Genomic DNA, 19,026 nt, shown 5'->3' with positions numbered 1-19,026 from the left:
CCAGAGTTTGGAGGTTACCAATGTCTTTGTTTATGAGTTCCGTGATACATTCCATGGCTTTGCAGACCAGGCTCGTCAGGCTAATATGGCAATAGTTCCCAGGATCAGTGGTGGCTCCCCCTTTGTGGAGTGGGATAACTGTTGCTGTGTGCCATTCAGTGGGCACAAAGCCTGAGGTGAGACTATGACTGAAAATTCTTATAAAGGAAAGATGGCTGTGTCCCTACAACTTTTTTAATATCAGGGTCCGCTGCTAATATCGGCCAGTATTTCCTATAAATCTCCAGTACAGGTTTGACATTATTGGCATAAAGAACTGGCATCCTAACTAAACTACCACACCTATCTTTAACATTCCTACTACGTTCCATATTATCCAAAAAAATAGGGACTACCTGTTGTTGTCCTACAGTTTCTAACTTGATTTAAAGTCATGCACACATTGTTCTTATAACCTCTCTGTACAAACCTATTTTCCAGTTGTGAAATTTCTCTGTGAAACGCTTCTTGCTCAGCACATATCCTAGATACTCTCATGCCATGACCTCTGACTATATTGTTAAAAATGTGCTGTGGATGCATATGAGTTCTATGCGAAAATTTATTTCTGTAACAATCTTTCTTAAATACGCATGTGGTAATTTTACCTTCATTAGTCAGACATATTTTAACGTACAAGAAGTCTATGGAGGTCTGGGAATATTTCATAGTAAATTTTAGAAAAGTAGAGGTCTGATTAAAATAATTATAGCATTGCTCCAAAGCTTCCAGAGGACCAGTCCAAGTTAAGAAAAGGTTGTCTACAAAATGCTGATAGACTCCTATATAATGTCCATCTATAATATGCTCCTGTTCCCAAACAGCCATTATAATGTTGGCGTAGCTGTTGGCACACGAAGTGCCCATAGCTATGCCATCCTTTTGTAAACACAACTGACTGTCAAACATGAAAACATTGTTTTATAATACCAATTCCATTAATAAGGCTAGCATTTCCACATTTTTGCTGTCAAGATCTGTGTGCTTATCTAAGTACCACTGCAACATCGCTGTACCAGTCTGGTTCAGAATGACTGTAAATAAGGATTGCACATCCAGTGTAACAACAAACATACCCTTAACCCTCGAATCAGTTTTATAAAAATCATATAAATCAGTTATAAACTGTTTAGAATCGTTCAACATAGTAGGATTCTGATCAAGTAATGGTCTCAGCTTCTTCTCAATGTATATCGACAGGGTTTCGGTGCACCACCCCTTCCCCGAGACTATAGGTTTCATGGGGGGTTTAAAGGGTCCTTATGCACCTTCGGGATCACTTATGTTATCAATGTCATTATCACCACTGTCACATTGTCATCTAGACAGATGACAGAAGTCCATAACTGCCTGCCTAGCATGCATCAAATTTTATATCCCCAAGGAATTCGTCTACACTCAGTTTAAAGTCTTCACTTGCATTACTAATTTTGAATGAATCGGGTAGTTTATTTTAGGCCTCAACCTCCCTGTTACAAAACCAGCTCCTGATGCAATGACTGTGACTGAAATCCCTTAGAAGTTTTGATTTTCTGTATGAATTAAATGATTTTTTTTTGTTAAACATTGAAACAAATAAAGTTGTAATTGCAAGCTTTAAAGATTATAATAAGATCGCCCGTACATTTTCTGCAAGCTAAAGGATATTCATTCAGAAATTTTAGTCATTCTTTATAAATTAAATCTTTTACTTTAACTGTTCTCCTCATAATTTACACTGACGTTTTTCCTGTTGTTTACTATGAACGTTTGTCTTGGTGCATCATTTAGACAATCAAATTCCAACTCTGTCGTTATGTACAGCATATGATGTTAGAGCCCTCGTTTCTTAATTCCTGTATGTCATTTTTGAAAGTTGTTTCATTTGTCAACAAGTATACCAAAACCTACAAAACTTGAAATGTTTGAGCTGTTGACTTTAAAAGAAATAGTTGTTGTCTGTTGTACACTTTCCTTTCTGTTGACATTAGTGTATTGTTTGTCCAAAGCCATATAATACTTTGTGAAGGGCAGTAACATCTTCCTCATTATCAGTTATTTTCCTTTCTTGATATTGTCATTATATATTTATTTATTTAGACTTTGTTAACTGGGTTAGTCCCACTAGTTCAGTGTCCTCTATCCAGAGGAGACCCAGGATGGTATCCTTAATGGAGATTTTGCCAAGGCCTTACACTTTTTCTAAGGGCTGTGAAATCCTTTATATCCACCTGAGCTTCCACTATCCCAGATAGTTACCACCTTGATTTAACATCTCATCCAAGGAACTGCACACTCGGGAGTCCAGACCTCAGTTGACACTGTTTCTAAAAATTCAGCGTAAGGACCCATGCTAGTGGCTTGGTCACAGGATTCCTTACTGTAATCAGCTTTGTCTCCTTCAGTAGCCTTCACTGACTAGGGAGCAGTTTCAAACATTAGCAATGTCTGCATTTTAATATGCTTAAAATATAGGTTTTGAATGCATGAAAAGTCTATCTTAATTCTTGAAATATTTCGCTTTTAATGCACAGACTGTGACCATGAGATGACATCAACAGAGGATAGCAACAGTGATTTGCCTGGGGTAATGGAAAGGAAAAATACTTTTTTTCTGAAATTGCCTACGTTTAACAAGCATTTGTAGGATAAAAATATGACTTGGTAGATTTATTTGTTCCTAGTGGCATTGTGCTTATAATACAAATATATTTGCAGTCATTTGAAGTTATTTGACTTTGAATGTAATGAGTGCTGCTGCTCTTAATGTGAATATGTTATGCTGCTGTTAACTGAAAATATTCTATTTATTTATTTATTCCAGTTTGGTAACCAATGTAGTAGGCTAATCCCACAGGACCCATTTCAACCTCTGACCTATGTCGATTTAAATGAGTTCTTAAAACCCAGTGTTGCTGCTGTAGTTTATACCAGTTAGTGACAATGCTGATACGATGCAGAATGTATTTACATTTGTGATGATGTTTCTAGACTATATAAAATCAAAATATCTTTACTGTTGCTAGTGTATTTTGCTTTATCGCGGTCCATTGTTAGGTAAGATAGCCAAATGAATATATGCACAAGTGTGCCAAGCACACATTTATGGTTTTATAACCCACTACATCACAGTTAAGACAACTGATTCGACAACAGAATAAACCAATCTACTCTACTGTCTGACAGGTAATGCAATATAATACATAAACAAAGAAGAATGATTCTGTTATCACACAGAAGGTCACAAACAGACACACACAAACACACAGACTTGCGTCTGTTGTTGCAGTTTTGATTGTGTTGATATGGTGGCTAGGGCCACAGACTCGGTTGTGTACCTGCTCATGATGCCACAGCTTAGACTGTCCTACGTCAAAGAGAAGCTTGCAAATAACCTCCTGCTTGTTAAATAAGGTAAATACTTTGCAGTCAGACCTGTTAGGACCTAGTAGATGAACTCTGGAGGAGGAACCATTTCTTCACCACTTTTAGACACTGATGATTTTTTTCCACATTACTCCTTTTCTAGACCTAGCTAACCTAAAAGAGGACATAGCCTGCCAAGGCAGGATTCTACTGGCTCACCTGCAGCACTCTTGGCTTTGGTCTGAGGCTCTCTGGAAGAACTGTTCCCTGAATTTATCCTGCTTGGAAAGCCATCATCAACAACCACTGACCAAGGGCGCCTGCAGGCAGGTGCAAGGGGGTGCACTTGCAGCCCCCCCCGGAATTGGCTGGCCGGAAGACTATTTTTCTTTAAATTTAAAAAAATATATATGTTGTTTTATTTAAGGATATTCTTCTTTAAGAATGCCCTTTGTGTCCAGTCGCACAAGCACAACACGTGTTTGCAACCTCTTTTTATCTTCTGTGTCTGTGTGACCAATGGTTTATGTCTTCATCTTCCGCGCCTGTGCAGAATTTGAATTTCAGAATAAGTTTGGACTGTGGCTGAATGTACAAGTGAAAGGTAGGTGTGTGTGTGTGTGTGTGTGTGTGTGTGTGTGTGTGTGTGTGTGTGTGTGTGTGTTTGTGTGTAAGAAATAGGTAGGTAGGGGTGTGTATGCATGTATGTAAGATGTAAGAAGTAGGTAGGTAAAGGTAGACATGTATGTTTCTGTAGGGGCTCTTTCTGAAATGATCAACAGCAAAAAAGTGACTGCCATCTCAAGCTGTTATGCCTGATCAGCTATGACTCGAGTTTAGGTGATCTGACTAGGGAATGTAATCGCTTAGGTGTTGTTGTGCAGCTCTGAATAAATTTCTGTAAAGATAGGCAGAGGCAAGATGTGACAGAGGGAGAAGCTAAAACATGCAGGATAAGATGGCAGTGGAATTCATATGAAAAGGCCTAAAAGAAACTGAGATTGGATAGTCTAAAAAAACTGGGAAATTATAAAAGTGTTCCTTTTGTTCACGGAAATCAGAAAGTCCGGGTAGGTAGTAGTATGTTTCAGAAATAAAGACATTAAAGAAAAGATAAAGATGGGGGAGTTCTGTGGTAATATCAATAAACACATGGTCATAGAAACATAGGGCAGCATTAGTGAAATGACAGTGAATTCAAAAATAATTGCCTACAATAAAGTAATGCACAAACTAGCCCTAAGCCAGTCCAAATTATATGTTAAAGGACAAAATGATTTGTTAATCAAACTAGTCGATAATCCATCAAGGAAGAACGGGCAGGCCTCTATGCCAAGTGATCCTTATCTGTTGTAAATGTTTGTTTTTCTTAATATATTTTACTATTTAGCTTTGTATATCAGAATCTGAAAATCATGACCTATTTTCTAACAGTGATAGAATAGTACAGAGGTCCCATAGCTAACATGTAGCTTTTATATGTGTTTTAAGTTCTGGAAGCAGTATTTATACTTCACTTTGGCCTAGATTGGTATCTAGATTGTTATCAGTTTCCTGAACTCTTACTTGATCTAAAAGGCCACAGGCAGAGATATAATTGGGTAAGATATAATATAACCTATTATCGCCATTCATACCTTCATAAATAAATTAAACTCCTAAGAGTAGATTGGGATTCGTGTTTTTCATATAGGTGTGGTTATTTAATTTCTTTACTAGACATTTTTTAGAATGATTTCATAACGACTAATCTTGTCAGACCACCTTGACTGCTTAATTTGAATGTATAATAAAGATAAAGGATAAGCAATGTGGTTAGCATTTCTGAATTTAGCAAAGCTCTGTGCTCTGTACTACATTTAACAGTACAGGCTGGTTAAATAATGTGCAAAGGAATCATGAAAAGAAGATTGAGGCTTCTTATTACCTTGTTTGGTGTAAATTATCCTGCACATAGTCATAAAGAATAATGCTCCATAGTGATGTTGCTTTCATACAAACACCTTAGTAAAGAGAATTCAATGTTCCTTTGCTAGAGGTATTTCCTTAAGATTATTTCTTTAGCACTGAGATGGGTGGTTTCTGTGCCCATGCTTCACTGACTGCACAATACAAGGTTGTGGCATATGGTCAGAGTCATCTCTAGCACTTAGTGTGGCCTAAATGTACACAAGGACCATCGCAACACAGATGCTGTGGTATGTCATTGTTCACATTTCTGCTTCATCAGGTGACCACATAAGTCAATGACCTTAAAATTACACTCAAGTTTCTTTTGAAAAGAATAACAACTTTATCTAATCCACATTTCTGAATATATTTATCAGCTCTATAATCACCAGAAGGCTTACTGTTGTGAATCTGGAACTGATTTGCATGGATACATTTTAACTGATCAAAACCAACTTCAACTCACTTTCGTTTATAAATTATTACTGTGAGCTCTTCTTGTACCTGGAGTATATTTACTGAAAAATGCCTCTTAGTGTTTTCATTGTTAAGTTTTATTGCTAAGTGACATTACATAAAGCTGGAGGAGCACAACCATGTTAATGTGTAGCTTTCTATTTGAGTTACAAAGGTAGATGTGTGTGTGTGTGTGTGTGTGTGTGTGTGTGTGTGTGTGTGTGTGTGTGTGTGTGTGTGTATGTATATGTATATGTATATAAGAGGGAGGTAGCATACCCCTCAGCTGTCCAGGTTTTTGCAGAATGTCCAGAGATTTGCCCCATATTCCTCCTAAAAAGGATTGAAGTTGCTAAATAATGATAGACATTTGAGTTTTAGACATCATATCCTTTAGAAAAATGCATACCAACACAAATCCTGTTATACTAGCAATTTTCTAAGTTCATGAGGGCAATATTAATAACCTGTCCCTGTTTATTTTAGGCTTTGTCCAGATTTCTTGCACTAAGAGGTTGAGAGTTAGCAGGTGGAATTTATTTTTAAGTGCATTTTTAAGGAATTGTGAGTTTTAAGGGAAGAGACATTTACTGCTGCTGATGCTGTCTACTTAAATGTGCAACTGTTTTGTTTAGCAAGTGTAACACTATTGTGGTATAGAATTTTAAAACAGTGTTAGCAGCACAGCAGGTAGAATGCTTGCACTTTGATGCAGAGGGCTGTAGGTTCTAATCCCTCAGCATGTAGAGTTGTATTTTAAGGGGGTGGGGTGCTGCAGTCCTGAGTATGTCCTCCTTTGGATGAGATCCCTAGTAACTATGAACCTGTTTTTCAGCTTGCCGCCCAGTCCCTATTGCAGTATATCAGTTTACCATTTTTTTAATGTAACATAGACAATTTATTCTTCAAGGGCAGCAGGCATTGAATTTGTAAATGAAACACTGGCATATAAACTTGTTTTCTTGCAACAACCTCTTCATCAGTTTCAGATCTCTTTAATGTGGGATTATTCAGATGACTTTTACTTCTGCAGAGATTGTGCATATTGGCTAATACTAGTGGATTGTAATGACAGAAGTTTGAGTGGCCTTTTATGGTTGAAATGTTCTGAATTGGGCAGTTTGTCATTACTGGTTTGTATGTTTTTTTTTGTTTCATTACTTACTGGAAAAATGTTCAAAAGTATAAATTTAAAACACACTGTAACAAGTGGTGCTGTATTATACAAGGGATATAATTCAGTTATTATATATTATAATTAATACAATCAGGAAGGTGAATCAAAGAACTTTTGCATGGTCCTAAAAATGTGTGTAAGGGGCCTATGATTTGAAAACAGCCGAAAGATAAACTTAACCCGCCACTGGCCAGATGTATTTTCTCTGAACGTGGCTTTCGATGCTGTTTCAGTGAATATGAGTTTCAAACATAGAAAAGTTTTAATGCTAAGTGTGTTTTCATTGTAAGACACTTGCTTTGTTTAGCAAATGTCTGTTAGTGTTTGTACTATAAAATTTGAAATAAAAGTTGCAAATTAAATCCAAATATCTGTAATCATTGCGGAAGGAAAACATTAAACAGTGTGCATACTGAGAGTTTTGAACAGTGTTTATGGCAACTGGGTAGAAATAGGCAAGGAATGGGACACTGGAATGGCTGCGTGGGGGGTTGAACCCCCCTGCAAAAAAATCCTGCAGGCTGCCTTGCCACTGTCACCTGTACAAGGTCTCCTTTGGCCATGACTTGGATCTCAGATGTCATCACCAGAAAGGGACCTGCTGAGAGACCAGCATGTCTCAGTGGGTCTCTTGGGAAAGACCCAGATTCTCTCTTTTTTTTTTTTTACCATATCAGTTGATCCTTTTTTTTTTCTCAAAAAATGTTTTTTATTTTTCAAATACATTTGAATGAATTCTATAGTATTTATACGTAACATCTTAAATAACTATGTACACTATTTACATTAGCCTGACACTATAACAGATCTTAATGTATACAGTTACTTTATAAGTATGTCCAATCCATTATCAGAGTGTCTGATCAATTACTGTATAGCGTCAATCAATGATAAGACTCATCCCCAAGGGTTGTTGATAAATGGCTTTGGATAAATTCTTAGTTCTTTAATTTTAATTTCCAATAATGCTGTGGTCTTCAGTAGGCTGTAGAAGTCTTCCAAAAGTGGTATCGTGTTTGTATTCCATCTTCTTGTTATACACTTCCTTTAAATTTCAAGTACAGTCCATGCTAGATACATGTTTGACCTATTCAAATGAGGACCTTCGTTTACATTTAATAATACAAGAGCTTTAGTTAAATAAAAGATTCATTAAATAAAGTTTGTAGAAAGTTATTAATATCATTCCAAAATGGCTTAATTTTAACACAATCAAAGAAAATGTGGTTCCAATCTGCATTTTGTACTTGCTCACATCTCCAACATATTCCTTTTATGGAAGAACTAATTTTACTGATTCTGTCTGGGGTTAAGAATGCTCTGTGCAAGCATTTCCAATTAAAAACTGTCCAGTGCTGTGCAAAGGATGTATATTTTATCGATAATATGATATTTGTTTTAATATCTTCATTTAACTGTATTGAGTGTCCTTTTGTTATATATTTCCAATATGAGGTTTTGGGTGTTGTTTTATAGTTTATCAATATTTTGTAAAATTTTGAAATACTGTTTCCCATGTCAAAGTCATTATATATGATTTCATATATATATATTTCGTAAATTTAGGTATTTCTTTAAATGAAGAATTGTTAATTATTCTACTTAAATCTTACGAATATGATGGAATGCTCTGTAAAGTTAGCCAGTCCTGTTGTGTGGAATTTTGTATGTTGTTTTTACTACTTGCATATCTAAAACCTTTAGTTCTTTTAAACATTGGAGCCAACAAACAAATCCTTTCTGTTCCCAGGAGTTAATAACTTCTCTATATATTTTATGTGGAAAGTTCTTTGTGACTATAAATGGTGTTAAAAGCTCAAACCAGATTTTTAAATCTATATTTGCATTAATAATTTTCCTAAATGAGTCAATGTAAGAATTAATCATACAAGTTTTAGTGGGTTTAGTTATGTTATATTGCATACTAAGACCCAGATTCTGATGTCAGAACAGACCAGAGATGATGTTCTTCATTTGGAAAAGTATGGGGTCTTACATCTGCTTTTACCTGGTCCCCAGGGGAATGGCCAGTTTGTGTCCTCTTTTGGATGCTGGAAGCATCAAGCAGTGCATCTCATATATTAAATTATGCATGCTGACTCTCCTAGAGGGTCATTTCTCTGCTGTTTCTGCACACCTGAACGACGTTACCAGTTATCGGCCACTATGGATGCCTTTTGGCATATCAGCCTGTGAGGGTCCAGACATGAGATTCCTCTGCTTTGAACTGGGTGGGCATCACTTGCAGTGCAAATTGTTATTACTTTAGTGCCCAGAATATCCTCCAAGGTTTGGCTATGGTGACCAGATTTTTGCAGGTGAAAGTCTTCCACATTTCCCTACTCAGACTGACTCCTGGTCAACCTATAGTGGAAAGACAAATGGTTGCAGTCCCTAAGGTGGCCATAAACTGGGAGAAGTCCTTTGTGGCTCCTTATTGGATAGTTGTCTTTGTAGATTTGAATCTGTATAGTTGTCAAGTGCCTGTTGTTTCTGCCCAGAAAGTCATAACCTTCTAACTTGAACCTTGGATAAGGACACAGTACAGGGTCCAAGCTCAGACACTACCTCACCCACCCGCTTGACAGCTGGCATGATCTTCATGGTGCCATTTGCATGCCTGAAGATACATGTTTTGCAAAGAACTATCAAGTGTCAGTGGTTACACTCATGTATTTTCTCCTGTGATAGAAACCTGTCACCAGGCTCTGGGATGATGGGCAAGTCACAGCAACCTTTGGTTGGCCTATCATTCCTGTCAAACCCACTGAAAGCTGTAATGAAAGATACTTTACTGGTGAATGGGGAGCTCGCTTTGGCTCCCACACACTTCATGGTGTGGTCTGTGGTACCTCTGCAGAGGACACTCCACATGAAGCAATTTAAGTAATGGGCAGTCTTCCTGAATCTGAATGCCTTGGAGACGCAGCTGCTTCAGGCAACACTTGTCCTGTCAAACAACCAGTCTGTCATGTGATCCCTAAACAAAGGAAGGGGCATGAACACCTATCCCCCTTTTGCATATAGGTACTAAATACCTACCAGCCAGCCATAAACAGTGGTATCCCTTTGCTAGTGATTTATATCCTGTGGGAGAAGAACAAGCTTTCAGACTCCCTGAGCCATTCTTCAATTTCCTTGGTGGAGCTATACATTCAAAGACTGTGTTTTTTTTTTTCAGTCTTCCAATCCTTCCACATTTATGAGTCACAGCCATCTATTCTAATAACCCTGTGAGCAAGGCAAAGGACAGTTTACCTTTTGGCCACTTAAGAAAATGTCATCCTCCCCTATTCCGTTTGTTGCAGCAGGGCAAATTGAAGGTGGTGATGAATTAATTTGTCATAACATGTCATGTGAGATTCCTGCATAACTTCCCCTGTTCCACTGATTCAATACCTGAATGCAAACCTTAGAAACTAAAGACCAGAACTATTCTTTTTGATGTATGGTAGATAAGAACAGTATGGTTTCCAGCTCTTGGGTCCCTGATAGAAAAAGATGGTTTCCAGATCCAAAGTAAGGATCTCACTCTTGGCGTGACAACAGCTAACACCACCTTTGAGTTTTGCTCCTCATCTAGGTACTTTGATCCCTCTGGATCAGCTGATGGAGGTCTCAGAAGTTACTAAAGATGCCTGAAAGCCTTCCATACAGCAGGCCTAATACTCCAAGTGAAAATGGTTCTCAGTATTGGCAAAATAGTATCCAGTACTACCTCAGACAGTTACCTTACAGATGTTTCTGACTTACATCAGACACACAAATGATATGGCCCTCAGTTATTATGCAGTCAGGTAACATGTATAAGTTACTTCTGCCGATAACAAGATTGCCCAGCTGTTCATCTACTTTACTCTGGGGAGGGAAGAAATCACACAGCTTAAGAAAGTTTTACTAAGGGAATTTCCAGCTTACATTGGCTTTTGCCAGCACTTCCTGCTGGAACATGCAACTACCAAATGCCCATCCACTAATACAGTGGCCATTGTTTACTTCAGTATGCAGTTATGTAAGCTGCTGCCACTTGGACTTCAATGCAGACCTTTCACTAGTCATTAATATCTTGGCCATGACTGCAGGACTTGGGTTTCATTTAGTGTGATAGTACATCAGGACCAAACCTTCTGAGCTTTGGTCCTTGGTCTACCTCCTGGCTCTTCTTCCACCCTGGTGGATACTACTTAGGATTCCACTCACCCACAGAAACCACTGAGGAGGGTGCTCCGTCTTACATATAACAGACCCATTCTTACTGCTGAAGTTGATTTGCTAGTGGATCCTCTTTGGTGGGTCACGTTACTCTCATCTCATTCTCTTGTACATGGGTGGTTCTCCATCCATTTTGGGTTATTTGAGTGCTTGGTAAGTTGGGAAATAAAATGCTTTGTATATTACTTGTTGGTTGTGGATGGCTGAAGCCTTCATAATAATTTGTTGATTTGCAGGAAGTCTGAGGACTAATTGGTAGGACTGGGAGCACTTAATTGTCATGACATGGCCAGCACTGAGAGTATGTAATACTGAACACAGAGTCCGCCAGTAGAAGTATTGCTTTGTAAATGGTAGAATATCAAGGAGGGTTCCCTCATGTAGCAACTGATACTGTAAGTACACATGTGCTATGCTGGGGAGGAGTGCTTTTCAGCTGATTTTTACTGTCATAATTAGAATACTATGTCCCATGAGTTTACATTAAAATAATTCCTTTTTTGGGTCGCAGTATCCTGTACTCCATTAACCTGAGCATCACATTTCCTTACAGAGTGTAATCCTCAGACGTCGTAATACTTAAAGCTGTAACATCGTTATTGTGTTTGCAAAGCCTGCGTAACAAACCACAGTCAAACATTTATCACAAAATGTCTTTGCACCATTAACATTCCATAATTTGCTGCTCTCTGGAAGTATGAAAAGTACTGGTCTGTTGAAATATCTGACATTAACGCCTAAAATGTATTCTTTTTGAAGGGATATTGAAGTAGAAGAGGATCTTTATATTCAGCCTCCTTATCAGGATTTGTTATCTTTAATCAGGTAAGAATATTCTCCCATGTTTTAAGAAAACAACTGAGTACATACAATAATGTGAGAGATAGAAGAGCCATGAACTGTTTGTTTTGTAGTACCATAGCAGGGTTATTACTTGGTAGAAGTGCAGATTTTGTCAGTTGTAAAACATCCCTGTTATTGTATATCCTGATGAAAAACACTTTATATCCTGATGAAAAACACTTTTCATTGGGGACCAGTTTTATCATTAAACCCGAGGCACAAGTATCTTACTTATACCTGCATATGCAAACATGATTATGCAGTTATTTTTCAAACCAGAGTAGCACTGGACATGCCAGTACTGGCACAAACTTTGTTTAAACAAGTAACATCTTTATTAAATTATCACGTATGACATAGGCAATCTTACATTTATATAAATGAAAATAAACTATACTGTCACAATTTAATTTGCTAACATTATACATTGCCAACTATGCTGACACAACTGTAGTTGTAAACATTATACATCACTTATAATATACCCAGTCATTATCGGTCAAACATTTCATAGCTCATTCAAATCCTGCCTTCTTTTAAACTTCCTTCCTCCTCTGCATGCATTGAGCCTACAATTCCCATTTTCCTATGTAATTTGCTCCTACCATTTTCTAAATATCCCAATCCCAGTTCTTTTATCTCTGTTACTATATTCACTACTTCAAGTAAATTTGGTATAGACTTTGATTTCCATTTTCTAGTTCATAGGTAGGTACTAGGCTATTGGCCCTAGGGCCTGTATAAACCTAGCCAAAAAGGTTCCCTGGCTTTCGCCATACAAGAAAATTATTTTCTTGTGCCACTGTCGAGCAGAGCCACAGAAGTGATCCCCGGGGTGAATTTCCTATTTCCGATCCAGTTATCAAGATTTTTATTGAAGAGTGCTAATGAGGAGCTTTGTTCGATATAGATAGGTAGTTTGTTCCAGAGTATGGGGAGTATCTGGGACAGGAATCTATTCTGCCAGCATGTTCTGTTTATTGTGGTGAAATAGGTTTAGGTCCCTAGAGCGTGTAGCTCGGAGGGATTGGGATTTTTTAAGTGGAGCATGTCCAACAGCTCTGGGTTTGACCTAGCTTTGTATGTTAGGCAGAGATTGCCTCTGAGTAGGTGATATGCGACGGAGTAAAGCAGGAGTTTTTTGAGATGGTCTGCATAGGGCATCTGTTTGAGGCCGGTAATCATCTTTGTGAGATATTTCTGGGCCTTTCCAGTTGTTGTAGATGTCTTGTGAGGTACATACCAAAAGGGGCGTTGTACTCTATAATGGGTCTAATGAGTGATGAGTAGAGGGGAACAATTACCTATTTTTTTCCTGGATGAGAAACCTTTTGTGATGAGGTGTGCCACGTAGAAGGATTTCCTGACTACTGTGGCGATGTGATTATCAAAGGAGAGACTACTGTCCACCTGTGTCCCAAGGTCTCTTATCACACTTTCGGTGTTAAGTAGACTACAGCCTATGTGGTAGTTCATAGGTACAGAGATTTTACCAAAGGGGTGCACTTTTTGGCATTGGCTTGAGGCCATGGCTTTGACACCAGGCAGCTATCTCAGTGAGGCCCTTTTGTAGGATGTCCACATCGTTAGGGGTTTTGATTATGACTCCTAGTTCGCAGTCATCTGCGAACTTTGTTAGCCAAAGACCTTCTGTGTTAGCCTGTACTTCAGAGAAGTAGATAACAAACAGGAGAGGACCCAGGACTGATCCCTGTGGTACTACCCTTGTCACTGGTCTGAAGTCAGATTTGGAGTCTGCTACTTTCACAGTGTGAGTTCTGTCAGTGAGCCAGTTGGCATTCATTGCTTGAAACTCCTTGAGTTCTGACTGAGAGTGCTACTGAAACAATTTGAAATATAAAGTGGTAATTATATTTTTGGGCACTTCTTTTCAAAGTTCTGCAGTATCTTAATTGTTTTTGCTTGATTGATTTAGATATATATATATTTGCTGGCTTCTGGTCTGTGCTGAAAGTGCTATTTTTCTCCCACCCTTATTCATGCTGTGTTAAATACTGGTCAAACAATGTGTGTGTTTATTCTGATTGTCTCAAGGCTTGCTAGTATAATTAATATTCCCTGTTTGTTACCTCTGCATTCATTGCTTGAAACTCCTTGAGTTCTGACTGAGAGTGCTACTGAAACAATTCGAAATATAAAGTGATAAGTATATTTTTGGGTACTTATTTTCAAAGTTCTGCAGTATCCTAATTGTTTTTGCTTGACTGATTTATATATATATATATATATATATATATATATATATATATTTGCTGGCTTCTGATCTGTGCTGAAAGTTCTATTTTTCTCCCACCCTTATTCCTGCTGTGTTAAATACTGGTCAAACAACTTGTGTGTTTTATCTGATTGCCTCAAGGTTTGCTAGTATAATTAATATTCCCAATGTTTTACCTCTGCATTCATCGCTTGAAACTCCTTGAGGTCTGACTGAGAGTGCTACTGAAATAATTCAAAATATAAAGTCATAAGTATATTTTTGTGCCCTTCTTTTCAAAGTTCTGTAGTATCCTAATTGTTTTTTCTTGATTGATTTAGATATATATATATTTGCTGGCTTCTGATCTGTGCTGAAAGTGCTATTTTTCTCCCACCCTTATTCCTGCTGTGCTGAATACTGGTCAAACAACTTGTGTGTTTTATCTGATTGTCTCAAGGCTTGCTAGTATAATTAATATTCCCTGTTTGTTCCCTGTTTGCTTTTTTGACAGACACCATAATTATACTCAGCAAGGCCTTACTATGTCTAGGCAATTCCAGTTCTGTATCATAGCTTAAAAAAAATAATTTCCTTAGTTACATCAATTTGCTCACCCAGTATCTCCAACAGAGAAGTCTACAGGGAATCTTTAAAGTCTGCCAACTCATTTCACTCCCAGAAAATATGTTTCCTGTTTATTCTTTCTTCCCCATCACACTTCCAACATTTGCCATCTACCTGAGGAAAATTTCTTTGGAGTCTACTTGGGGTATAAAAATACCTATGTAAACACTTCCAAGCAAACATCCTAAATCTTCTAGACTCTGTTTCATATTTGGCAGACATACTTATATCCCCCATTGTTTCTTTGTGAATTGCTTATCCAATCTATCTTCCCAGTCCTTTCTAGCCTCCTCTGATTGATTCTTAGTTATCATGCAATATTTAATATGCTCTTCTAATTATTCCTTTCTTAACAGCAACTTCTGTTCTAGATTCTACTAAAAACTCTACCAGTGCTTGTCTTTCATTTAGGGCCAACCTATTTTTTTTTCTCCTTGCCTATACTCTAATATCAGTCCTTGATGGGGAAGGCAATGTCTAACCTGCAGTCCACATAAGTTCTTGATGTCTTCCCATTCTGTTACATTTCCCTCTCTAGTTATTTGCTCCCAATACCTTGGTTCCTTTGTCAGTTTTTACCATTAAATTCACCGTAAACAAACTGGAACTCCACAGAAAAAGACAAATTAATATAAACCAAACCTGTAGCACTGAAACAACACTGGAGACAAAATAAAAGCCAAACGCTTTATTCTAACGGTAGTTGAGCTCTTTCATTCCCAATTGCCAAGAAACTTCTTCAGAACTACTAAAATGCATAAAAGCACTTATTTAAATATTATCACATGTTCTTTGTCTAGCCAGTGCTTAGAATACCCCAATCAATGCTTGTTTAAACTAATTAAGCATCCATATGCCTCAGTTTCAGAACAGAATTGATGGAAATTGAATCATTCAGCCTGGGTAACTAGTGGCATCAGATCTTAATTGCCATTCTAATTCCCATTTGTTTAAATGATCTCCTGTAACAAAACCTCTCAAATCACTACTAATTTGATCTACCACCAAAAACTTGAAATTATGTTCTTTATACACTTGAATGTGTCTATAAATAGCATTCATAGACCTACTGTTCCTTATATCCAACATATGTTCACTTATCCTAGTTTTCAGCTTTATACTAGTATTTCCTATGTAAAATGCAGGACATTGTTCACAGGTGGCTAAATACACAACTTGTGCTGAATTACAAGTATAGTGTTTTGTGATTTTGTACATATTATTTCTTATTTTAAAATTATCCATTGTCCTAGTGTATGGGCATTGGTCACAATGTTCACATTTAAACATTCTACTTTCTTTTTAATATTGGGCTCATAGTTGCAATCTTTATTGCATTCTAAAAATTCTTTAAAAGAACTGCCCTTCCTGAAAACTAATTTTGGCTCCCCCTATCTTAGCATATAATGAACTATCCATCTTGAAAATGTCTCAGTTGCGAATGAGACATTCCACTATTGGTTTACTATCAACTGTATATGTGCTTATATAAAATTTATTATATCTTTGTTATTGTCACAAAATTCAATTATAGCTTTTAACCCATTATTTATATATTTTTTTCATTATTCAAGATAGGCACTTAGTACCCATTTTTCCTTTTTGTACAAACTTCATTTGTAATATTTATTAAGAATTCCAGTGGGTAGCCCCTCTTCAAAAGCATTTCTATTTCATTTATAAAGGTATCAAACTCAAATATTACGCGGGCTAACTGGACCATCTGTCCTTTAACCACTGCCTTCTTTTGATATAATGGATGCCAGTTTTCGAAATGAAGTTACATGTTTGAAAAGATGCTTTTCCTATCAATGTTGGATATAAAATGTGACTTAGACAATTTTTTTGGTTAATTCTATGTCTAAATAAACAGTCTTATCAGTGTTCACACTCCAAGTGAACTTTAAAAATTCACATGTTCTATTTAAATAACTTAAAATTGCATCTAATTTCTACTGAGTATCTGTCCGTAAAATAAATATATCATCCAGGAAGCTTGTATATAAAATCCAGGATTGATTATACTGATTTCCTGCATTTTGTATAGGAAAAACTAGTAGAAAGCTGAAAACTAAGATAAGTGAACATATGTTGGCTATAAGGAACAGTAGGTCTATGAATGCTCTTTATAGACACATTCAGTTGTGTAAAGAATATAATTTCAAGCTTTTGGTGGTGGATCAAGTTAGTAGTGATTTGAGAGGTTTTGTTACAGGAGATCATTTAAACAAACTGGTATTGGAATGGCAATTAAGATCTGATGCTACTAGTTACTCAGGGCCAAATGATTCAGTTTCCATCAGTTCTGTTCTGAAACTGAGGCTTATGGATGTTTAAAATTGTTTAATTAGTTTAAATAAGTGTTGATTGGGGTATTCCAAACATAGGCTAGACAGAGAGCATGTGATAATATTTAAATAAGTGTTTTTAAATGTTTTAGTAGTTCTGAAGAAGGTCCTTGGCAATTGGAAATGAAATCGCTCAACTATTATTACAATAAAGGGTTTGGCTTTTATTTCATCTCCAGTGTCGTTTCAGTGATATGGTTCTCCAGTAAATTCCAACACCCTGTTGCCTGTTGTCTATATCACTAATTACGGTCATCATTATCGGTAGAATCTTCTTTCTCCATTCTGGTGTTTGCTTAGTTCTTAGAATGCTTTCTGCTACCTTATGAATATAATATTCTGAATGATTTTTGTTATTCTTCTTAAAGGTCTGCATCCAAAATCCCAGTCTCTCCTTATTTCTTGAGCATCTCCCATGTTTCATCATCATCCTTTTCCACTTGATTTATAGTTTTCTGCTTGTACTATATATAGGAGCCTTAACGGTGTTGCTGTAAAATACCCCTTCAAATCAGGTAATCCCAGTCCTCCTTGTTCTATTGGAAGAATCAACTTATCCCACTTGACTCTTGGCATCTTCCTCTCCCAGATAAAACCTTCAACTCTTTGTTAATTGCTATCCACCACAACCTCTCCTATGGTTGATAACAATATGCCTGACCTGTGTGTAAGACAAAATGGACTAACACATTTACCTGATTGTATCTTACTATCGATATCTATATAACAGAGCTTACATTTTCTCAGTTTTTGTATTATCTTTTGTCAAGTCTCTTCCCACATATCCTTAGCTGCCACACTGAAATCTTTTTTAATCCATATTCCTTAATACTTAATTTTATCATGTTCCCATAAATATGGATACTGCTGAACCAATTCATGTGTGGGTATATAATTTACCACTGTTGCCTTTGTTTTTAGCTTCATTAATTTTGTATCCTGAAAATATTTGAAACTGTCTCAAAATGTTCCACAACACTGTAATGTCCCTTTCTGGTTTTATCAGGTATAAATTAATATCATCTGCAAATAGAGCTAGCTTTTCTTGACTACCATACCAATTATATCCTTGAATTTCTGAGTTCCTTACTTTTTTTTTGCCAATGGTTCTAAATATAAAGCAAATAACAAAGGGGAGAGAGGGCATCCCTGCCTGTTTTTTCTGCTCAAACAGAAATTATCAGAGAGGACCCCACCCACTTTCATTTTTCACCTTCAATCCTTCATATATCCTAAATCAACCATATAATTTTATCAGGGAATGCAAATGCTTCAATTGATCTGCTCATAAAGTCCCAACTTACTCTTTCAAATGCTTTCTCTGCATCAAGACCCACCAACAACAGTGGTATCTTCTTACATTCTGCTTCCCTCTGAATCATTAGTGTTCTGTTAATGTTGTCAAATGTTTTCCTCCCCTCCACAAAACCACGTTAATCCATATCTATCAATTTTGGTATCACTTTTGCCATTCTTTTAGCCATTATAGACATAAATACTTTATACTAATAGTGTAGTATCGAAATGGGACTGTATAAAGCTGGATCAGATGGATCTTTACCCTTTGTAGGTATTACAGCTGCACAGCTTTCTTCCAGGAAGTTGGTATTTTTCTTCCTCTTCAAATACTGTTAAACAAAACCTTCCAGATCTGTATCTGTTTTTCCCTCCTAGCTTCCAGACTTCCATAGAAATCTAATCTATTCCTGGGGACTTTCCTGTAGATTGGTTGTACATCACCATTTTTATGTTATCTCCTCCTATCCTATTAGTAATTGAGCTTCCTTTACCTGTAACCTTGGCATATTTAATTC

At 36.9% G+C, this 19,026-nt stretch overlaps 1 protein-coding gene across 4 annotated transcripts in view; it reads left to right on the top strand.

Annotated features, from left to right (window-relative positions):
- The window catches only part of NCF4 (neutrophil cytosolic factor 4), a 709,063-nt gene that overhangs the window by 615,600 nt on the left and 74,437 nt on the right, over nucleotides 1-19,026 (top strand). For all 4 annotated transcript variants that reach the window (XM_044066584.1, XM_044066558.1, XM_044066575.1 and 1 more), the window contains one exon: nucleotides 11,939-12,004. In XM_044066584.1, the coding sequence (XP_043922519.1) occupies nucleotides 11,939-12,004 (66 nt within the window). The remainder of the gene's footprint in view (nucleotides 1-11,938; nucleotides 12,005-19,026) is intronic.

Source organism: Protopterus annectens, chromosome 1.part0 (genome assembly GCF_019279795.1).
Source record: "Protopterus annectens isolate FY-2018-M chromosome 1.part0, PAN1.0, whole genome shotgun sequence".
NCBI classification, from domain to species: domain Eukaryota; kingdom Metazoa; phylum Chordata; order Ceratodontiformes; family Protopteridae; genus Protopterus; species Protopterus annectens.
This window is presented reverse-complemented; position numbering and strand designations above follow the sequence as displayed.